Source organism: Tachysurus vachellii, chromosome 19 (assembly GCF_030014155.1).
Source record: "Tachysurus vachellii isolate PV-2020 chromosome 19, HZAU_Pvac_v1, whole genome shotgun sequence".
NCBI lineage: Eukaryota > Metazoa > Chordata > Actinopteri > Siluriformes > Bagridae > Tachysurus > Tachysurus vachellii.
In genome coordinates this window covers 18,770-42,782 of record NC_083478.1, presented here as the reverse complement: position 1 = coordinate 42,782, position 24,013 = coordinate 18,770, and the positions used below count along the sequence as shown (strand labels likewise).

The following is a 24,013-nucleotide window of genomic DNA, read 5'->3' as shown; positions in this document are numbered from 1 at the left end:
GATGAGCGCAGATTCTCTCTCTCTCGCACACACACACACACACACACACACGTAGTAAAAGAAAAGATAAAGTGGTCCACAGAAAGGGAGCTGAAGGTGAAGAAGCCCACAGTGAAGTGATTCAGATTACTGTGTGTTTATTAGCTCATTTAGCCGGTAAGAGGCGCCGTATTTTTTTCATTAAACTTACTTGTAAACTATATAATAGACTGTTAGTGTTTTAAGTGATGTTACTTATGTATTTATTATTAATGAAGTTTTTAGTAAAGTTAATTTATTACAGCAAAGTTCTAGATTTCTCAAATTCAGCTTTTATTACACATATAGGGGGCTATACTTTATATCCTGTGTACTTATATAGGGAGAAATGTGTATTGTGGAAACATGAGACATTGTGGAAAAGATGCAGAAATATAGAAAAATGTGTATGAAAAAAAACCATGAAGAATGGCTACAATCAGCAACCCTACATCCTGTTCCCTACACCCTACATCCTGTTCCCTACATCCTGTTCCCTACACCCTACATCCTGTTCCCTACACCCTACATCCTGTTCCCTACACCCTACATCCTGTTCCCTACATCCTGTTCCCTACACCCTACATCCTGTTCCCTACATCCTGTTCCCTACACCCTACATCCTGTTCCCTACACCCTACATCCTGTTCCCTACACCCTACATCCTGTTCCCTACATCCTGTTCCCTACACCCTACATCCTGTTCCCTACACCCTACATCCTGTTCCCTACACCCTACATCCTGTTCCCTACATCCTGTTCCCTACACCCTACATCCTGTTCCCTACATCCTGTTCCCTACACCCTACATCCTGTTCCCTACATCCTGTTCCCTACACCCTACATCCTGTTCCCTACATCCTGTTCCCTACACCCTACATCCTGTTCCCTACACCCTACATCCTGTTCCCTACATCCTGTTCCCTACACCCTACATCCTGTTCCCTACATCCTGTTCCCTACACCCTACATCCTGTTCCCTACACCCTACATCCTGTTCCCTACATCCTGTTCCCTACACTCTACATCCTGTTCCCTACACCCTACATCCTGTTCCCTACATCCTGTTCCCTACACCCTACATCCTGTTCCCTACATCCTGTTCCCTACACCCTACATCCTGTTCCCTACATCCTGTTCCCTACACCCTACAATAGGGGTGTCCTAAATCTGGCACCAAGGCCATGTGTTGTGCAAAAAAACATGCACAAAATATCACACAACATGGAAGAGCTAGAACTGCAGGGGACCACATTGGGTTTATCTCCTGTTATACAAGAGCAGGTATCTGAGGCTTCAGTTGGCACAAACTCATACAAACTAGACAGTTGTATATTAAAAAAAATCACCTGGTCTTTTTACATTTTAAACTTTTAATGTTCAATGAGTCTGTGGTCATGATAGCCTCAGAAATGCTGCTGCCACACTTGGTCATTAGATAACATGAATGTACATGTGTTCCTGTGTGTGTGTGTGTGTGTGTGAGAGAGAGAGAGAAGGATGGGGCTAATGGGCTCTTTGTGGTCTCAACACTGTGGTTCAGTGGGTGGAGTTAGGAGGATGGGCAGTGCAGAGGTTCCAGTGGAGCGAGTAGATGATGATGAATCTCTGGATGGTCTAGACAGACAGGAGGACATCGCCAGGTTCCCATATGTGGAGTTCACAGGCAGAGACAGCATTACCTGTCCCACTTGCCAAGGCTCTGGACGCATCCCCTCAGGTGAGACTCTTTAACACACTGATAACTTCTGCAGCATGAGCTCTATACAAAATTGAAAGTAAAATAAAAAAAAAAACCACTTACAACGCAGATGCAAATAAAAGCAGCTGAACCGATTAAATCACACAAATCAGTGCTGTAAAGGCAGCCAATAAGAGCAAAGTACAGACCTGCAACTAAATGTAAATTGGGACAAAAAAGGCATAAATATCACTATAAAGACCAGAGCAGTCACAGGACGTCCCTGACAATATTCACACGCTGCAGATGAGTCATTTCTCAGATCAATTAATTATGTTTTTTCCCTTTTGATACAGATCAGGTGAATGAGCTGGTGGCATTGATTCCTTACAGTGATCAGAGACTGCAGCCTCAGAGGACGTGAGACCCACACGCTTTCACCTGGAGATGCAATGCTGATTCATTAATAATGATTAGATAGCTGTTTAAAATAGAGTGGCAGCTTATATAATATTTTATTAGGGTATGTGGTGTGGCTGTGGATAATGAGAGATCTCCATATTAAACACACACATATGCACTTACATTTTTGCCATTTTGCAGATTACAGAAGTGCTTGGAAATCTCTATCAGTACACTAATGCTGATGCTGGTTCAATAGGTCTGAGTAGGTCTTCACGGATTAAGAGTACTTCTTTCTTCTTCTACTTTTGTCTTTTCCCCTTAGGGGTGAATCATCTCACAACCTTCCTTTGGTTCTTACTAGAGATGAGCCGGATACTCGGCTGAAACGAGTATCCGGTACGGACAAAGCACTTCTGCCGAGTACGAGTATTATACGAGTAATACGTATGAGCCCCTCCCCTACACACATACAGATGTATTGTGTTGCTGTGTCTCGCTCTGCTCACTCACAGTCACACACAGAACAGCTCTCTGTCTCTCCCTCAGTCACTCGGGTTCGTGGGTCTTTTCCGTTAACGTTTAGGGTTTCTTCAGCTTTTTACTTCGGGTTGTAACGTTAATAATACGTACTTACTAACCAGTAGAGTTCTGGTAAACGTGGGTTTGTTCAGACGTGGTGTTTGCTTGGTAGAATGCGACTCGCATTGCGTCTCTGCCTGTCGGAGATTTTTTTTCTTTTTTAAACCTTCATCTGTCTCTAACCAGTAACCAGACACAGTGTCTGGCACGTTTTTGCTGTATTTCATAAAAACATAAAGGTAGTAAGCTAGTGTTATAAATATTACAAATTAATTATTACCGGTTAAAGCCCCGCCATTTCCAGACAAGCCCCGCCTACTTGCCTTCGGCCCCACCCACTCCGAGTACGGATACAGATACAGATAATTCATATGGTTAACAGATACGGACACAGATACAGATAATGCTGTACTCGCTCATCCCTAGTTCTTACTGACACTCTTCTGTCACACACAACACTCCTTACACTCTTCTGTCAATCTCACACACACACACACACACACACAAACAGCACTCTTCTGTCTCACACACACACAGCACTCTTCTGTCACACACACACAAAACACTCTGACACTCTTCTGTCACTGTCTTCTGTCACACACAACACACCTGTCACTCTTCTGTCTCACACACAACACTCCGGACACTTTTCTCTTCTTTTTACATTTACATTTACATTTACATCATGTGACAGACCCCCTTATCCAGAGCGACGTACATAAGTGCTTAAATCTCTAACATTGAATACATTAATGCTGGATCACTAAGTTACATACTTAAGATACCATGAGTTTAAAACATTTGTTCAAAGTTACAATGAAAAAGTGTCAAAGGTGTGTTTTTTTTTTTTTGTTTTTTTTTTTTTTTTTAAATGCGAAAGAATTTTTTCCAGAGCAGACCTCCAACTTTCCAGGTGTTCCTCCACCTGCTCTCTACTCTCACTACAGATCACAATGTCCTCCACAAACATTATTGTCCATGGAGATTCCTGTCTGACTTGAAAGCCGATCCTTGATGTATCCCCACCTCCACCTCGAACTCCTCTGTCTGACCTACAGCACATCTCACTGCCGTCATACTCCTCTCATACATATCCTGAACTACTCTGACGTACTTCTCTGCCACTCCTGACATCCACATACAGTACCATAGCTCTTCTCTTGGGCACACTCTGTAAATCCACAACGACACAGTGCAGCTCCTTCTGACCACTCTTCATCCTTCTCAGATCCTTCCTCATCTCATCCTTTCTTATTTTCCTATTTCCTGCTCTACAATATTCACCTCTTTCTCTTGTCTTTCCCTCTCACTTTCCTCATTCTTCAGCTCCTCAAAATACTCCTTCTATCTTCTCTGCACACTCTCCTCGCCTGTTAGCACACTTCCACCTCTATCTTTACTCACCCTAATCTGTTGCACATCCTTTCCATCTCTATTTCTCTGTCTCCCTAACCTGTACAAGTCCTCCTCTCCTTCCCTCATGTCTAACTTGCCATACAACTCCTTGTATTCTTTCTGTTTGGCCTTTGCCAGGTCCCTCTTCACTCTGTGCTGTGATTCCTTGTAATCCTGTCTACTACCTTTGGTCATTTCTAGATCCCACTTCTTTTTAGCTTGCCTCTTCCCCTTCCTACCTCCACTCTTATATGTAACTCTATGTTCCTCTCGCTTCTGGAAATAAGTGTTAACTACAGCCATTTCCATCTGCTTAGCAAAGTCCACCACCATGTGTCCTTCTAGGTTCCTTTTCTTAACACCAAACCTGTCCATCACCTCCTCATCACCTCTGTTCCCCTCACCAACATGCCTGTTGAAGTCTGCTCCAATCACTACTCTCTCCCATCTGGAAAACTCTGCATCACCTCATCTAACTTGCTCCTTCTCTTCTAACTCACAGCCTGCTTGTGGATCATAACCACTGACCACATTCAACATCCCCTCTTCAGTTTCTAACTACAAACTGATGACCCTGTCTGACACTCCTTAAGCTCTAAAACATTCCTCACACACACATCCTTCAGCATCACTCCTACCCAATTTCTCTTCCTATCCACACCATAATAAAACAGTTTGTATTCCCCCCCTCCAATACTATGTACTTTGCTCCCCTTCCCCCTGGTCTCCTGCACACACAGTAGATCTACATTCCTTATCTCCATCATGTCCACCAGCTCTCTATCTTTCCCTGTCATTGTATAAACATTAATAGTCCCTATTCTCAGACCTGTACTCCTGCTTTTCCTCTTCTCTCTCTGTCTACAAACCCTTCTCCCTCCTCTCCTCCCTCCACCAACAGTAGCCCAGTTTCCTCCGGCACCCTGTAGGTCCACAGTGCTGGTGGCGGTCGTTGTTAACCAGGGCCTCAACCGATCTGGTGTGGAATTCATCAGGACTCGCACGTCTACATTTGGCACCTTTTACACCTGATGCCCTTCCTGACACAACCCTCTTTATTTATCCGAGCTTGGGACCCATACAGAAATCACTGGCTTGAATTGATTTGTGGCTCGATTTCACAGGTCGAGAGCACTATCAGTCTAAAAATCTCTGATAGAAAGTAAAATAGTAAACTATATACAGAATGTTAGGAGGCTCCGTAGGTAGGCAAATGTTTGGGTAGAAATGAAAATATATTGAAGGTGAATTTAGGACAATGTCTTTTAAGGTTCCTTATTTATCTCCTTTTATTAAGGACATGAATTAGGGTGTGTATGTTGTGTGTTCTGTTCATCAGACAAACAAGTAAAGAGCACAGTGTTGAGATTATAATAATATTGATCTAGTACAGTGTTCAATACAGTTGCTTGCTGTATAATGTAATATTCAAATCAGCATTATGTGTGTGTGTGTGTGTGTGTGTGTGTGTGTGTGTGTGTGTACAGGAAGCAGTATGTGGGTCTATCTGTGATTGTTTGTTTGTTCGTTTGTTCCCTTGTGACCTTTTTCATGTTCCCTCGGCCGGTGCTGGTGGAGGATGGAGGGATTCGGTCTGTCATTATCCATTTCGACCATGACACCAGCCGTGTGCTCATCAACATGACTGTGAGTATATATACACACACACACACACACACAGCAGATTGTGTGAGATGGTGTGACATGTTACTGAGATGGTACAAAGTAAAATCTAAAGTGAGGATTTTAAGTGCTTTATAGGTTAATAATAGTATTTTATAATCAATGTGAAACTTGACTGGAAGCCAATACAATGAGGATAAGATAGAGGTGATGTGTTCATATCTTCTGGTTCTAGTTAGGACTCTAGCTGCTGTGTTCTGGACTAACTGGAGCTTGTTTATGCTCCTACTGGAACATCCAGACAGTAAAGCATTACAATAATCCAACCTAGAGGTAACAAATGCATGAACTAGTGTTTCTGCATCATGTGATGACATCATATTTATTATCTTAGTAATATTTCTGAGATGAATGAAGACTACACTTGTGATATTATTTATGTGAGCTTCAAATGAGAGACCGGTATCAATAATCACACCGAGGTCTTTTACTGCTGCACATGATGTAATAGAAAGACCATCCAGAGTTACTCTGTAATCAGAAAGCTTACTTCTGTCTGTCTGTGGTCCTGGTACAAGAACCTCTGTGTGTCAGAGTTAATCAGAAAAAAGTTTTCCGTTTGTATTTAGCAGAAATCTGGAGAGACTTTCATTTTATTTCATTTATACAACTGAGCTGTTGAGGGTTAAGAGCTTTTCTCAAGGGTTCAGCAGTGGCAGTTTGGTGGTTCTGGGAATTGAACTCCTGACCTTCAAATCTGCAGTTGTACACCTCAATCTGCTGGCTTTACCCAGTTTCCTTATATTCTATGTTCTGAAAACATGGAGAATAAATAAATGTGCCGTGGGCAAAGGTTTGGACACAGCGGAGAGGAGTCGAGCTTAGGTATTTAAATCTAAGGATTGACTATTTTTAATAGGGGATTTGTGCTTAAGCTAGTATCTGTTGGAGGAAAACTCCTCTAGTATATAAACTGATGATTTTAAAATGGAAATGACTGAAATTAGTTGGGCTGTTGGGGGAAAGAACAAGATTCTGTTTGCTCTACTGATTATAAATTTCTGTACATCTAGCTCTCAAGTTCTCTGACTGTTAATTGTCCGTGCAATATTAAACATTTTCTCATTGGAATTCGGATGGTGTTGAGGATTAAATGTAAATCTCTAACAATTGTTTTTGTAGAAAAAGTTTCAGATTGAGAGAGATTGTTGTGTGGGTTTTAAACTAAATAACAAGCAAATGTGGGATTTAAAACTGTGTCTGTGTCTTTGTGTGGTTGTGGCTGTGTTTGTGGCCTTGTTCTCAGAATGCCCTGAAGTTTAACAACTGGAACTTCTTCACCGTGTTGGTGGACAGTGTGAGCAGTCAGGTTCTTTACATGAAGACGGTCATTGGCACTCAGCAGCTTGACAACATCATCAGAATCCAACCACTAAGCCAGAGACAGGTAAGGGGGTGGAGTCAGTCAGAGATGAGAATAGGGGAGGGGTCAGTAAGAGATGATCATGTAGGCACTGTCAGTCACAGACTGATATAGGAGAAGAGTTACAAATCAGAGATTGTTATGAACCACATCTACTGACTGTATTTTGTACAGTGACCCTGTGTGTGCTTATTGCGCAGATGAACTACACTGTGAGTGTGGAGATTAGCGGTTCGCTGTCCTATGTATAGTGAGTTCATTTTTACTTTTTTGCTTCTACTGAGTTCAAATTCAGCAACTGAGTCGCACTGATAACGCTTAGCTTATGCTAATGTATTAGCCTGTGTGTGTGTGCATGAGAGAGTGACTGTGTATGTATGTTGATGTCTGATATGTTTTTTTTGTTCTCACAGTGCTTTCTGCACCATGGCCAGCATTAAAGTTCATAACATTGTGGTGTTTACACAGTGAGTCTCTGATGTCAAGGCCTTTACAGTGATGAGTCAGTGTGAGAAGCTAAATCACACACTACTCACACACACTGCAAAAAACAGTGTGACTCAGTTCAAATTAATTACACAAAAAATATACTCACCTGTACTAATATGTCCCAAAAAAATCACACACTCATCATAGTTTCATACATCATAGTTTAATCACACTGTTTGTTGTTTCTTTGTGTTTGTCCCTGACAGGACCACTGTAAAAACTTCCTGCATGGTTCGCAGTGCACAAAACACTTTGGAGGCATATCGCTACATTGACTGTGGGGCTAACTCCACCCTGCACCACCCGCCTGACCTTCATGGGTCTGTGCTGCCTCACTCAGGCTACACAGACACAGGCTACACATATTAAACACAGTGGCATTGTTAGAATCACTCTTCATGTCTTTAAGCCAGTGATATGAATGTTTCTTACAGTATCCTGTCCCTTTAACTGAGTGTAGCGGAGATGCTTAATGCTAATACTGCATTCATACTTGATAAAAAAAGTTCATTAAACTTTATAAACTGCATTTATATTCTTGGTCACTCACTTCAGTCACATAAAGTGCTTAGCATTTTGTGTTTCTTTAAACTAAAGGGACTGATTTTCAGAATAAATGAAATGTGATGCGTATGCTAGCATGTGGTGTTACTGCTGAATGGCTGCTAATATTACAGTAGTTTATGTAGTAGTTATACAGTAGTACTGTATAGTTACAGTATTTGTCAGATGCCCTTATCCATAAGGCCTTTGTGCAGGGGCCCAATGGTTGCAATGCATTTAAACTCATGACCATCAGTAGTACATGTTAAATGTCCTGACAGCTACAACTGTCCATTTTGGTCACTTTTAGGAGACGTTTGCTTTTAGCATATAAGATGTACCTTTATTCATCCCACAGTGGTGAAATTTCTGTTAGGAGCAGCAAAGAAAAAATGTGCAAATATAAAGTAGAAACTTAGTACAAATACATATATACACTAGTTTATAAATTCAAAAGAAAAAAGCAAACAATACGGTAGTTACACTTTCAACAGATTATGTAGCTTAAATATGTAGCTTTAAAGCAGAGAGGTTTGTATATAAATTATGTCTGTGTGACATGGGATGCTAAATGCTAACATGGATAGTAAAATAGATGCAAATGTTGGGGTTAGTGTTAACTAGAGATGAGCCGGATACTCGGCTGAAACGAGTATCCGGTACGGATAAAGCCCTTCTGCCGAGTACGAGTATTATACGAGTAATACGAGTCAATATCTGTGCTCGGATTGAATGAAAATCATCATTGGGTAGCTGATTGTGTCAGCGTTCTGTGATAGGCTAGTCACAGCGCCCCTCCCCTACAGTGATAGGCTAGTCACAGCGCCCCTCCCCTACAGTGATAGGCTAGTCACAGCGCCCCTCCCCTACAGTGATAGGCTAGTCACAGCGCCCCTCCCCTACAGTGATAGGCTAGTCACAGAGCCCCTCCCCTACAGTGATAGGCTAGTCACAGCGCCCCTCCCCTACAGTGATAGGCTAGTCACAGCGCCCCTCCCCTACACACATACAGATGTATTGTGTTGCTGTGTCTCGCTCTGCTCACTCACAGTCACACACAGAACAGCTCTCTGTCTCTCCCTCAGTCACTCGGGTTCGCGGGTCTTTTCCGTTAACGTTTAGGGTTTCTTCAGCTTTTTACTTCGGGTTGTAACGTTAATAACACGTACTTACTAACCAGTAGAGTTCTGGTAAACGTGGGTTCGTTCAGACGTGGTGCTTGCTTGGTAGAATGCGATTCGCATTGCGTCTCTGCCTGTCGAAGATTTTTTTTCTTTTTTAAACCTTCATCTGTCTCTAACCAGTAACCAGACACTGAGTGTCTGACACGTTTTTGCTGTATTTCATGAAAACATAAAGGTAGTAAGCTAGTGTTATAAATATTACAAATTAATTATTACCGGTTAAAACCCCACCCATTTCAAGACAAGCCCCGCCTACTTCCGGGTTATGACCCACCCACTCCGAGTACGGATACGGATACAGATAATTCATATGGTTAACAGATACGGATACAGATACAGATAATGCTGTACTCGCTCATCCCTAGTGTTAACATTTAACAATAGTATACGTTTCTGTATTTGAAGCAGAAGAAGAGCAATTTTTGCTTATTTCATAAACTAAAGAATTTCTCCTTCATTCTGAATGTTGAAGATTATTCATTATTGTTAGTTGGATTCAAATATAATTTGTGCCTGATGCAGCAGCTAAAAGCTAAAAACATAGCGGAAAGCGGCAGTGCAGCACCGTGGCCAGCATCGCTGACAACACTCCCCGAGGCTTCAGCACCAAGGTGAGTGCCACTGAATTAGATTGCAAGGCAGGGCAGCTAATAGAGGGAGGTAAGATGGGGAAACCCATCTAATACACTGTGTGTTCTTGCACTTGATCCCTTGCTCAGTGCTATTCTTTTGTCTGCTTCTCAAGAGTGCCCTACATTGGTAGACAATGCGGCATCAGACACGGAAAAACCCTCAACAGCAATGGCAACCCTCGAAATCTCCCTGATCCCGGCCTTCCTGGACACATTTGAGCACCTTTGACCGGGAGAGCTGGCCAACACAAAGTTAACAAGATGGTTCAGGACACGTGGAAAGAGATCCGCCCCATTCCCCATCGCCCACAGCCCTGCTGGCAGCTGGAGTTGGAGCTGGTCAGAGAAAACCTCACTTTGCTGTGGAGGGACGGCCCATTTCCACGCCCCTGTCTGCAATTGGCTGCTCCTTATTGGCCTTATCCCTGACCTCCCCGCCCCCTTGTGCTCTGACATGACTGGCCGCTGAAGTCAGACTTGGGCCACGAGTACATCCTCATGATTGTAGACTACGCCACGCGATACCCTGGGGCCACTTCGGAAGGCCACCTCTCGGAATATTGCCATGGAGCTATACAATATTGCCATGGAGCTATTCCTTACACTCAGCTGGGTCAGGATCCCGAAGGACGTGCTCACAGACCAAGGTATGGCCTTCTTGTATAAACTAATGGCAGATTTGTCAGCTCTTACAGATCAAGCAGCTGAGGACATCTGTCTACCACCTGCAGACTAATGGTCTTGTGGATCAGATGCTGAAGAGGATGCTATCCGGTTTATTTCCTCTCTTGGCCTGACCAAGGGCAACTGGCAGGTGGCCCTCGCCCTGGAGGCAAAAAAACCCCCAAAGCGGCCACCGATGGCCACTGGCAGTACCGGATTCTTCCCTTGGCCTTAATGGGGCACTGGCCACATTCCAGCACCTCATGGACTGCAGCCTACCTGGACAATGTTGTGATCCACTCCTTCACGTGGGTGGACCACTTGTTCAACCCGGGGGAGGTTCTGGGAGCCCTCTCGAAGGCCAGGCTTACAGTTAACCCCTGCAAGTGCCATCTGGGGAAGTACCTGGGCTACTGCTTCAGTCAAGGGCTACTGAAACCACAGGAGAACCCTAACCCTCTAACTTGGCTGTTTGTTCACTTAGATGCAAAATGCTAATTTGAGGTATATTTACTGTTTACACACATTTTTCAAAAGCTAAAATGTTTGTAAATTATCCTTCATCAACGCTCCTTAAATGTAATTAACATTAATGGTGTCATTAACATTCTAAATAATTTGTTAGCTGTGACCTCACCCATTATGTTCCTGACCATGTTTTTTATTATTATTATTATTTGTAATTGTAAATCAATGCTTCAAGAGTTAGTTAGACTCCTGTGTGTGTGTGTGAGAGAGAGAGAGAGAGAGAGAGAGAGTGGTTGAAAGAGAATATGTGTGTGTCTATGAGAGAGATTGTGTGTCTCATGTACTGTTGTCTCTAAGGGTTTTGAATTAACACACCAACAGATAGTAACTTCCTTTAGCCCTGCCCCTGTCTTTAATGTGTAAAACTGGCAGTTTACATTAATAAATAAATAATAGATACACATATTAAACTTTATTGCACTAATATATCTGACAGTTTTCCCTTAGAGCACTTTCCTGTCAGTTAAATTAGATGCGTGTGTGGATATTCACTATAAACTAGACAGTGATAGAATTTTTGGATTCTACACACAATAAAATTTTAAATAAATGCTCTACATTTTGATAAACTCTTGTGAGTGAAGTTGTGCGTCTCTAATGTTCATATGTACAAGGTTAACGTGCGGTACGACTGAGGTTCTGTGCTGAGGAAGCTGAATTTATTGATGTGTGTCTAATCTCAGTGTTTATCTAAATTACATTAAAAAACACATTGATAAGTAAACTTAATGCTAACAGTAAATAGTTTAATATAAAATAATACTACATATAAATAAAACAAAATACAGAAAAGCAGGAAGTTTTCAGAAAAAACATCATGCTATACTGATGTCAGACCATAAAGTGCTAGCATGTGTGCTCATTCTCCTCCATGATAACGCTACTCTTTGTGCTGTTGTTCTTTGGTGAAAGGCTTGTTGTTAAGGGCAACATCATGTCCTCCATCAACATGTCATCTAGTTTGGCATCTGTGGTCTTGGCCATGACCACATAGGTTCTAGGGTCAGATGTTGGGGTGTGGCCTTCTGTGGGCTTATTGCAGTCGCCTTGGGGTGAAGGGACGTGACCCTGAGCTCGAGCCTGAATCTCCAACTCCTGTATTATTATTAGCATTAGCAAAGAGAACAGAAAACATGATAACTGGCCTTCTTAAGCAACATAATGTGGAGTGTTCTGCACATGCACTGAGATGATGCTGCAGAGCTGTATACCTGTACTCGCACCATCAGGTGGCGGTTAGCAATCTCCAGTTTCTTTTGCCGGGTCTCCAGCTCTTTGGCGTGTTGCTGATCCTTCTGCAGCTTCTTGATATAGTCCACTGATGCCTTCAGTATAGTGCCCTTGTTCCAGCGCATTTCCCTGAACACACACACACACACAGCTGACAGGAGCAGACCTGATGGTGCAGTGCAGTAACAGTGGTGTGGTGATGGACGTACGGGTCGTTGAATTTGGGGATGAGAGTGCCAAGCTCTTTAATGCGGTCATTGATATTGAATCGCCGTCTTCTCTCAACTGCAAGAACACGATGAAAACATGTTTAAAATAGAGATTATATTCTTACACTAAGTTAGTTTTATATAATAAAAGGTGTTGCGAAACTCACTCAGGTTGTGGTTATCTTTTTTCTGTCGTTCCTTTGCAAGAGCGCGAGCATCTGCATCTGAGAGTGGATGAAGAATCGACAAAGTTGTTTTTATCAGGTGAGTTCCATTTCTTTGTATATGAATGCATGTTAAATCTGGTTAAGTGATTTTTTTTGTGTGCATGTGCACAATTACCATAAAACTCCCTCTTGATGTTGGGCAGGTTCTCATGGCAGGAATTGCTGATGGTAGGTGGAGCTAAACTCTGATTATTATAAACATCCATCTGATTCACTGACAGTGGCACCTACCAGGTTGAAACACATACACAGACACTATAAAAATAGACCAATTAGAAATCCAGTCAAACTGGGAATAACTTCATCGTGCAGCCATGAAGACACTGCCAACTCGACAGAGGACTTCATCGTGGGGAGGACATTAACAGCATGGCCAGAGGCTGTTCCTCCCCCATAAACCCACCATCCCCATGCCACAACACCCTGTTCAGTTTACCTACCAAGTACAACTGGGACTGGATGATTTCATCACATACCTGCTTTAGTGAGAACTTTCACACCTTGATGAGGCTGGATCTATTGTTTGAATCATGAGATACCATAGAACATGATGAATAGATCCACCATATTCTGGACAATGAACTATCTGTCTGATAAGCCCCTGTTTGTTAGAGTGGGTAGAAGCATGTATGACTGGCTGGTGAGTAGGAACTGTTCTGTTTCCATTTCTGTTCACACACTACACCTCAGTCATTCAATACAACAAGTACAAGATGGAGGTGGACAAATTTGTGGACTGGTGCAAGAACCACAAACTGTTCTGGTATATCTCAGACCAAGGACTTGGTGGCAGACTATAGGAGGATAGTTACCAACCATATCTTCATCAAGGATGAGGCAGTTATGGTAGTCAACACACTATTCATTTCAGTTCTATTTTATTTGTATAGAACTTCTAACAATGGATACTGTCTCAAAGCAGCTTTACATGAATATAAGAATGAGACATTTAAATTTTCAATTACACAACCCTAGTGAGCTAGTTAGAGGCACAGTGAAAAGAAGGAAAGAAGTTGTCTCAAAAGGAAACCTCAATCTTATCTTGGTAGATGGAGAACTAAACTGGAGGACCTAGTGGTCTACAAAACCGGTCTGAGCAGACAACACACCACCCCCCACCCCCACAAAAACACAGATCATTCATGTGTGGTTGCAAGTTCTTTTCTGTAATCAGCTGGAGGAGCAGCGTTGGAGCTAGAGATGCAAAGCTGAATAAGCTAATGAGGAAAGCTGGATGTAAAAAAACGTTTATTTCTGTACAGAAATCTCAGCCTCAGTCTGTAAATAATTTGGAGAGTTATGTATATTCATTCATTCACTATGTTGTATATTGTGATTTATTGTGAATCTTGAGAAATGTTATGTCTTTAATCCTCAGTGTTTCCTTGTGTTTGACACCAAATTTATTTGGAATCCACACACACACCTGTGAAAAGATGGCACTCGGGTGGTTTGTGTGTGTGTGTGTGTGTGTGTGTGTGTAACAGCCTTGTAAACCATATGATGTGTGTTTATATAAATGTGTGTAGCTGACAGACAGAAAGCAGCAGTGTAAGTGTAAATTGGTTATGTGAATTTTAGCTCACACACATTCATCTATAAGTGATGTTTTTGATAATTTGCACTCAGAATAGCCATTTATTTTTTTCTTAGATGTTGACGTATTTGTCTACAGCTGTCGCTAATTCTCATACTACAGCCTGAAAAAGTATAAGTTAAAATTGCTCTCTGATACAAGGACAAGAAATACATCTAAATGTTAACTTTAATAACTCTGTCCTTGCAATATGTGTTTAAAACCAGTAAAAATATAATAATGGTTACTAGGAATGTTTAAACCCCTGACCCTACTTTATTCTCCAGAGAATCAGCATTTTTTGTTATGTATTATTCAGAATTTTTCTTTAACAGCAGTGACATGTGAAAGTAATGAATTGTATCTTCTGTGATTTGTGTGCCAGAAAGAGAAAGAGAGAGAGAGAGAGAGAGAGAGAGAGAGAGAGAAAGAAAGAGAGAGAGAGAGACATAGCATAGACTCAGAATAAACAGAGACATCCGGCTCAACCATGTGACACAGTGTCAACATGTTTACACTCCAGTGTTACAGGAGAAACCATGGCATAGAGCGTTACGTCACCTCACAGCTACAGAGTGTGATCCTGAGCTTTGATTACAGTTTGTGTGGAGTGTCACATGTTCGCACCATGTCCATGTGGGTTCCCAGTTCTGTCCCAAAAACATACAGAAATAAGAGTTCAGTTACAGACCCACACCAACTTAGTTGGGGGTTAAATTGAAGGCAAAGCTAAGCATCAATACAGTAGTTTAGAGTAGAAATTTTAAATATAACATGGTCTAATAGAAACCGTGACAAGTAGTGAAATGGGAAGTCTACCGTGTTGGCCATGTGAAGGGCAGAGTCCAAAGACATTCCTAGCATGTCATCACTGTAACTTGACTCCAAACTGATGATGTCATCAATTACGTCATCCATCTGTAAATAAACACAGATGCAACAGCTGTAACAAAATGACCAAGATTATTATTAATACTTTATTGTAATTATAGTACAAAGTTAGTCTTGCTCATACTGTTAGGGTTACAGTTTACATCAGTCTAAACTTTAGTGTTAATTGTTCATGTTACAGGGTTAATAACTGAGTTAACACTGTACGTAGTGACAAGTCCAAGAAATAGCGTATTATGCGCCAGGTTTGAACAAACACTTAATTAGGGTTTAAATGTGGAGTGAAGACAGTAGAAGACATGCTTCTCCCAAGCTTCCAGTGATCTTGGCCATTTCTGTTCTCCAGACCTGCCTGATCTCACTCACTCACTCATTCATCTTCTACCGCTTATCCGAACTACCTCGGGTCACGGGGAGCCTGTGCCTATCTCAGGCGTCATTGGGCATCAAACCTGCCTGATCTATAACACTTTAAATTGTTTTTATGATTTAATATACTTAGCAAATAGCCATTTCAATTATATATTGAAAAACATTGTTGATAATCTTTTGAAAGATTGCAGGTATGTCAGTGCTCAGTATGTCATTTGTAAACAAATGCTTCAGTTGAATTAGAATGTAGTGCTTGCTTATCATTATTAATATTATAAATTGTAAATAATTTAATTGTAATAGAAGTGAGGCAAAAAACTTCAGGCTTTACCCTCTCTTTTTTCATACTCACTGTTGTCTGTGGACTTTTTAATGGGGTTTTGTGCACATCACTACATACAAATTATCCTGGCCATGCATGTGGCAGGCAATTTATGGATGATTGGCATTTATCAACATTCATACACACAAGTATTCATAATTGAATCCCATTGTGTGTATTGGTGTGTGGAGCTCAGCACTGTGGACACTCAGTACAGTGTCATATCTGCTTAATAGGTTACTGGTGTTAGGAATTATACTCTGAGCATGGTGACGTTATAGTGTTGAGTAATGGAAATGGAAATTTAACCCTTTTATTAACATATTTAACATACTAGACTCAGCTGATTAGGCAACAGGATGGTCTGTGAAGTAAGGAAGTACGATAACACAGAGTGTGTACCTCTCTCTTACAGGTGGAGTTGAGGGTGAGTGATGCCATGGGACTGTTGGGGCTGCTGTTCATCTGCCTGGCTGGAATTCCCCCAGGTTCAGATGTGGCACAGGGCATGCTGGGAAATGGGTCAAGTGTGGTCGACAGGTACACTTTCAGCTGCTGTCTCTGAGCCTGCTTTAGGTGATACTTAGTAGGGTTTTCTAAATGAGTCTTCACCTGCAGACAGATGGAGAGTATGAGAGACACACACACAGATTAATGCTGATTGATTTAAATTGAAGTGAACAGTGAATTTACTCTTCTACATCTGTACACTTAACTGATTTATAATCACTCTATCCAATATCATGCAGACTTATTCCCTCTGGGGGTTTCTTGCTTATATCATCTCACGTAGTTTGTCACCTCTGAATTGTTCATTAGGGATCTAAATCTAAATTAAGTTTTCTGCAAAGCTGAATTTAATTGACTGAATTGCAAAGAATTGTGGATGTGTGGCCACGTGGCTGCAAGGAAATTACCTAGGTATGTATAAATATTTTTAAAATAGTGTTTAAATTTATATCATGAGCAACCTACCCTCAGCACTTCAGGGGGCACAAGTGTGGTGGTGGGCGGGGCCACGTGGGTGCTGACATCAATGGCAGAAGTCTGGGTGGGGTATAGGGTACAGCTTTGTGTTGAAGTGGGCGGGTCATATGGGGAGGTGTGGCATCTAAACTTATTCTCCCTTCGCTCCTGATCATGAAGCTGCTCACGCATCAACTGTTGCCGCAGAAGAACACGGGACGAAGAGAGAGAGGAGAAAGATGAACACCGCTGATCTGACTGATACGTACTGCAGAGAGACAGAAAAACAGAGAAAGAGAGAGAGAGTCAGACAGACTGGTACAGCTACAGAAAAAAGAGAGTAGTGTTAAACCAAACACTGATGAACTCGGGCATGGGCATGTGAACTCAGACACACAAACACCACTCATAGCACATAGAAATATACTATAGGTACCATAAACCTAATCCTTTTTTGTTTTCTTCACTTCTTCTAATCGTTTGTTCTCTGTTGTATATAATTGCTTTGAAAACATGCTGAAATAATCTCATGGCAATGAAGCTCATCTGAACTGAACTGACAAAGAGACACAGACACATAGAGAGACAGACAGATACTGCAAGAGACATACAGAGAGACAGATAGATTCAAAAAGACAGACAATGTGTGGGAGTGAAATCTGCCAACAACTTTCTCTCTGATGTTTTCTCAGTTGTTACATGATGCCCTAAATATTAATTTCAGGCAATAAACTCTAAGACTTATCCTCTTTACCCTTTAACCTTAATCCTCACCCTATCCCTAAATTTGTCTCTTAATCACTAATCATAACCTCAAACCCTAACGCTAACCCTAACCTTAAACCTTAACCCTAAGCACTAGCCCCTTAACCTTAACACACTGAAATTGCTGCCTTTGTGGTGCCTCCCTGCCTAATTTACACTCTCTCGCTCTCTCTCCCACTCTCACTCACACACACTCTCTCTCTCTCTCTCTCTGATTTACTTACATGTGAGTGCTCACACAGATGACATGATTGTTTCCCTGAGTGAAGGAGCACTGAACACCCTTGGACAGTTACACTGACTGTGTGTTTGTTGTGTTGTGTGTAAGAGAGAGAATTAGAAGGGGGCGGCACCACAGCGGCAACTTCAGTTACGAGTACTGAAAATTCACACAGGTCAGTGTGTGTTAAAGTCTTGCCAGTAGTGTGTGAGCGGTTGTGTGAAGACACTCCACTTGTTCCTGTCACGTCTTTATTTTAGTGCTGTAATGAAACTCAGCGTGAGCACTCAGACGGCTAAATCTAGTCTGGGTGAGAAAGCGTCACTCCATACGACTTTATCTTTTTTACACATGATTTTAAGCATGATTCCCAACCCCCAAACCACCCCCGAACACACACACACACACACCTTAAAAATTCACAGCAATAACACTGAAGACATACACTCAGTAAATCACATGCAGTTTATCCTGATAGATATGAATACATGACTAAAAAGTCTCAGCTATAAATAATTTTACTGACCTTCAGGAATGCCCTCACAGTGTATACACACACACACACACACACACAGGCTGGTCATAGTTACATGGTGTTTACTGGGTTATGAATTATTTCCATTAATATTTGACTATGTTAATCATAATTAAACTTATCTAATGAGAAAATTGTTTGATTAAGCAGTTAAAACGTTTTACTTTTCAACATGAATCAGACTTTAGTCCAGTTACAGAATCTTATGTTATATAACAGGAGATTAGTGAAAACCTTTATATTACTATATACATAATGTTCATCAGTGTTAATCTGACTGCAGCCCCACACACAGCTTCTTATATTTCACATTTATGATATAGTTCATGGGTATAGTCTAGGTACACACACACACACACACACACACACACACACACTCACAGGATTAGTTTCACACCTGAATTGTAAAATTGATTTATTAATTAATTCTCGGTATTAACGGGACTCTGAGCGCGTGACTCGCACTGACCTGGGTTTGATTGGCTGACTCTTCAGTTCGTAATAAATTTTCGGTTCTTCGGTAAACTCCTCATCGACCTCCAGGTCTGGAACAATCCCGGACTCCGCCTGCATGCTGTCCGGTTCCGTTTACGCAGAAAAGCGCATGAAACATGCACGAGACTGTAGCGGACAGACAGACAGACAGGTCAGACCCGCACTCTAAAGTTCACAACGCCGCGATGTCCTGTTTGTAGTTTCTCTCCCCCGCACGCTTACGGTGCACTGCGGCACCGGAAACTACATCTCCCACAATGCACCGCCGAGCTCGCGTTCAGGGTGTCTGTCTGTGGATTCTCATTGGACACCGCACTGAGGGACAGGCAGCCGTGTGTGTGTGTGTGTGTGTGTGTGTGTGTGTGAGAGAGAGAGAGAGAGAGAGAGAGCAGATGGTGTGATTAGTGGTGTCAAAAGTATTCACATTCATTACTCAGGTAGAAGTAAAGATACTAGAGTTTAAAAAGACTTCTGTAGAAGTCGAGCTTCTGTCGAGCTTTTTACTCAAGTAAAAGTGTAAAAATGCTGGTTTCAAAACTACTTAAAGTATAAAACTAATGCAAGGAAAAAATGCCATTAAGGACAAAAGCTTAGGCTGTGCCACAGGGGCCTGTTGTGCACTACCAAACCTCCTCAAAAACATATTTCTAAAGGCCATAATGACTATAATGTTATATTAATATGATAATGTTGAAAAATTTGGGATGCACTAGGCTACCTGTTTCAGACACATACTGTATATGCCTATTGAAAAAGAACACATTTTAGTACAAATTAGGGATGAGCGAGTACAGCATTATCTGTATCTGTATCCGTATCTGTTAACCATATGAATTATCTGTATCTGTACTCGGAGTGGGTGGGGCATGTCTTGAAATGGGCGGGGTTTTAACCGGTAATAATTAATTTGTAATATTTATAACACTAGCTTACTACCTTTATGTTTTTATGAAATACAGCAAAAACATGTCAGACACTCAGTGTCTGGTTACTGGTTAGAGACAGCTGAAGGTTTAAAAAAGAAAAAAATCTCCGAAAGGCAGAGACGCAATGCGAGTCGCATTCTACCAAGCAAGCACCACGTCTGAACGAACCCACGTTTACCAGAACTCTACTGGTTAGTAAGTACGTATTATTAACGTTACAACCCGAAGTAAAAAGCTGAAGAAACCCTAAACGTTAACGGAAAAGACCCGCGAACCCGAGTGACTGAGGGAGAGACAGAGAGCTGTTCTGTGTGTGACTGTGAGTGAGCAGAGCGAGACACAGCAACACAATACATCTGTATGTGTGTAGGGGAGGGGCGCTGTGACTAGCCTATCACTGTAGGGGAGGGGCACTGTGACTAGCCTATCACTGTAGGGGAGGGGCGCTGTGACTAGCCTATCACTGTAGGGGAGGGGCGCTGTGACTAGCCTATCACAGAATGCTGACACAATCAGCTACCCAATGATGATTTTCATCCAATCCGAGCACAGATATTGACTCGTATTACTCATATAATACTCGTACTCGGCAGAAGTGCTTTATCCGTACCGGATACTCGTTTCAGCCGAGTATCCGGCTCATCTCTAGTACAAATACATTAAAGAACCATAGATGTGTACGACTGAGCTGTGTTTCATGGAGCCAAAGATATGACTAGTTGGCTATAAGTATTGTAATGGTGCAAAAAGTCAAACTTCAGAGGCATGTCATCAATAACCTTTATTAAAACAAACACATTGGACTTAAAGAACAACAGGGTAATCAACATCAGTTAAGTACAGAGTTACCAATATCCTTTGTCCAGCCGCAACAGCAGCTGGTTCTCAAAGTTCTTTGAGCCAATGCATGCTCTTCTTGGCCTGAAGATCAGCCCTGCAACACTAAACAGTCTTTCACAGGCTGCTGAAGCAGGGAGTGTCGTATTAAGCCATAGCTGGCGCACGGCTGGAAAGGACTTCAGTACCTCTACTGTGTCTCTGTGGGCACCCCAGGTACGCAACCAACTACTGGGTCGTTTCACGAGGGCTGGTCTTCTTTAAGGAGGAAAACAAGTCCTCTTCCTCAGATGATTGAGAGCCCTCGCTGATGTGATGTGGTAATGGTGAACCATGTCAATGGTTTCTGATGTAGTCAAGGCCTGTGGAATAAAAAAATCAGGACAAATTAGACCATATGACAGTATTGTAATTGTGTATTGGATAGTGTGTGTGTCATTAAATTTCATTGTAAACTCAATTCAAACTCATTTCACTGTCTCCATAGAAATTACACACATTAAAGGGATAGTTAACCCAAAAATAAAAGCTAACACTAACCCTTTTAATTAATGATGATAAGCACACAGCTGATTGTAACCATTGACATCATAGTAGGAAAACAACTTATGAAATTCAATGGATACCATCAACTGTGTGCTTACCATCATTTATTAAAATATCTTCATCATTTATCACAATACTTCCTAAATATTTGTTTTTCTACTAAGGAAGTCAATGGTTACAATCAGATGTGTGCTTACCATCATTTATCAAAATATCTTCTTTTGTGTTAATCAGAATAAAGAAATTCATACAGATTTAAAACATGAGGATTAGAAAATGATGACAGAATTTTTCTTTTTGGGTGAACTATTTTGGGTGAACTCCAACACGGCGAAAGGCAAAAGATACCATCCAAACATATGGAAATTCCTCAGATCGGGAAGTAATCCAAACAATAATTCCGAAACCTGAATTAACCCAGCATGCAGCGGCAGCTCGATGCGCACAACGTTCCCAAACCGGAAGTCAAATAGAACAGAGAAACAGAGTTCTGTGTCATCCCAGTGTTAGCTTTGCATGCTACCATCCTCTCAGCCACGGCTAAATGTCTTCTAGTATGATAGATTGCTTTGCAGGTTTTACGATTGTGTCCATAAGCGGTTTCACTCTGAACAGACGGTCATGTTCAGATGTGCCCCTCTTTCTGTCGTTTTCTTTGTCTGCATCTGGGTGACTCGTGTACATTCCACGAAATTGTCCTGTATCTGTCCCTTGACATAATTGTTGCTGGAAAGGGAACTGTGAAAATACTGCTATGTCGCCAGTAGTCTATGATGGAGGGCAACTTTACCATTGCCATGTAAAATAAGAGCCCATTGTAGCGATACATCTCACTCACGGTTCTCACTCTCCATTTGTATTTGCGTCCCTTGGCTATTGACTTGGCAGCATTTGTGTTGTGGCACAAGTCTGCCAACTCTATAACGTCAACAATATTTAGGGCATACAATTACAAACAGTTAATGTTACAAATGAGCAGATATTGGCGAATTTTTGTTGTAACATTAAAAGGCAATGCTGACAAAAGCTAGGCAGAGATGTCTACAAACAATATTAGTTTTATATGATCAGAATGTAAGACTTAATAACTTACTCATCGTAGCAACTTGATGGAAAATCCTCGAACCGGTGAGGAAGCTCTTCAGATGGTTTTGGACAGTGATGAAAAGGTAAATTCTTCATCACTCTCCAAAACCATCTGAAGAGCTTCCTCACAGGTGTAGCGTGTCACAGGGTTCCCACTCTTTTTCAGAGATCATTTTCCAGGACTTTTCCAGGACATTTCAAATTTAGCAAAAAAGACAAGGATCACAGATTCACGGCCTAAAGTAATATTTTCTTCTCTCCAGAAGTCTTAAAAACAACGTACACTTTATGGCTATTACTTAACTATACTTTTAAAGTAATTTTGTCATGTGAATGAAATTTCAACATTTATAAAATAAAAAGACTGCACATATTAATACCCTTTCCTTTCTCAGGCCAATGCCGTCATGCATGCTTTAGTTTGCTGTGCATTCCCCTTGCACATGATATTCAGATTAACAAGGTTAATATAACCTGCTTACCCGTCACCATTTGCTGAAAACATTCGAGCACTTAAACCATTCCTAGCACCTGAAACCGCCAGCGTCATCCGTCACAGCAAGATTAAACAGCATAACAAAAAACCCGTCAAAACTCAGCATCCCTGAACAGAGCGCTTTCTGTTACTAATTGTTTCGACCAGTTGTAAACTGTTCTTTAAATGATCAAGAACATTTAAAAATAGAGATGCTCCGATCAGCATTTTTGGGGTCGATCACCGATCACCAAGATCATGATCTGCCGATTGCCGATCACTGCCGATCACAGAATGGCAGAGGAATGGGAATCTTTTATCTATAATCTAGCAGAGCACCATTTTTAGAAATGAAATTAACTCTAAATTAACTGTATTGAGAAACAAACTGTAGAAATAGGCTACAGTCAAGATCTTGAAGAACCACCAAGTGTTTATTTTAGAAAATGAGAACTTAAAGCTACTGTAGGCCATCTTCCCCAAATAAGGCAGAGTAACTTAAAATTATTCCAAACAAAGAGGGGTCAGGCAGACCAACACACATCAGATCAGCTTAATAGGATGTCGCCTCTTAATACAATGATTACATTTTATAATTGGCAGCAAAATGTAAAACTTGTTACACCAAAACTGGCTACTGCCACAGTTACTGCCACAAGGACAAAACTATGGCAAGTGTGTTTTTCTGTTATTATTATGAACGTCTGATGTAGTTGAGGAACCAACTACATCAGATCCAAAAAATAAAATAATGAAAGCTACTGTAAGCCAATGCCATCCTTTCTAAATAACAAGGCAGAGAAACAACGAGGCCAAGCAGGTAGTTACCAACCAGATGAACTTGGGATGGTATGAGGTTACATAGGCCCAGGCTACTTGTAAAATGTAAATAAAATTTTTAATATATTAAAATTAAACAATTGGCCACAAAATGTTTCAGACCAAAACATGCTGGGATTCGGCCTACTAATACAGAGTACAAAATCCTTCATGTCTCAATCACAAAAGGCATCACTCACACTCACATCACTACTAGTTTAAATGCATCACTCACAGTTGGCTGGTTGAGGGATGGGGATGTTGTTGGCTTCGGCTGGTTTAGTTTCTCATACTCTGCATATTCATTTGTATGGCGTGTTCTAAGATGCCTAATCATGTTATTGGTATTAAAA

At 41.4% G+C, this 24,013-nt stretch overlaps 2 protein-coding genes across 5 annotated transcripts; one reads left to right on the top strand and one right to left on the bottom strand.

The window, feature by feature from the left end:
* Positions 1-57: 57 nt before the first annotated feature.
* On the top strand, positions 58-11,515 carry LOC132861826 (transmembrane protein 106C-like). Of its 4 annotated transcripts, XR_009649976.1 has the most exons (9): positions 1,123-1,738; positions 2,056-2,119; positions 5,566-5,725; positions 7,008-7,148; positions 7,325-7,374; positions 7,538-7,591; positions 7,820-8,046; positions 9,813-9,951; positions 10,086-11,515. XR_009649976.1 is itself a non-coding variant. In XM_060893410.1 (8 exons), exons 2-8 carry the CDS (start codon positions 1,579-1,581, stop codon positions 7,980-7,982), a joined length of 792 nt encoding a protein of 263 aa, XP_060749393.1. In that variant the 5' UTR covers positions 58-156; positions 1,562-1,578; the 3' UTR covers positions 7,983-8,141. The 4 variants fall into 4 exon arrangements, 3 of the variants coding, with proteins under 3 accessions (XP_060749393.1, XP_060749392.1, XP_060749394.1); XM_060893410.1 differs by lacking the exons at positions 9,813-9,951; positions 10,086-11,515 and adding an exon at positions 58-156 and having other exon boundaries at positions 1,562-1,738; positions 7,820-8,141; XM_060893409.1 differs by lacking the exons at positions 9,813-9,951; positions 10,086-11,515 and having other exon boundaries at positions 7,820-8,141.
* Positions 11,516-11,658: 143 nt separating this feature from the next.
* LOC132861825 (microphthalmia-associated transcription factor-like) lies at positions 11,659-19,166 on the bottom strand. The gene is made up of 9 exons (XM_060893407.1): positions 18,946-19,166; positions 16,966-17,224; positions 16,393-16,602; positions 15,225-15,323; positions 12,945-13,056; positions 12,770-12,826; positions 12,603-12,678; positions 12,375-12,522; positions 11,659-12,258 (listed from the first exon to the last, which is right to left on the bottom strand). The coding sequence occupies exons 1-9, from the start codon at positions 19,047-19,049 to the stop codon at positions 12,010-12,012; spliced, it is 1,314 nt and encodes a 437-aa protein (XP_060749390.1). The 5' UTR covers positions 19,050-19,166; the 3' UTR covers positions 11,659-12,009.
* Positions 19,167-24,013: the final 4,847 nt, after the last annotated feature.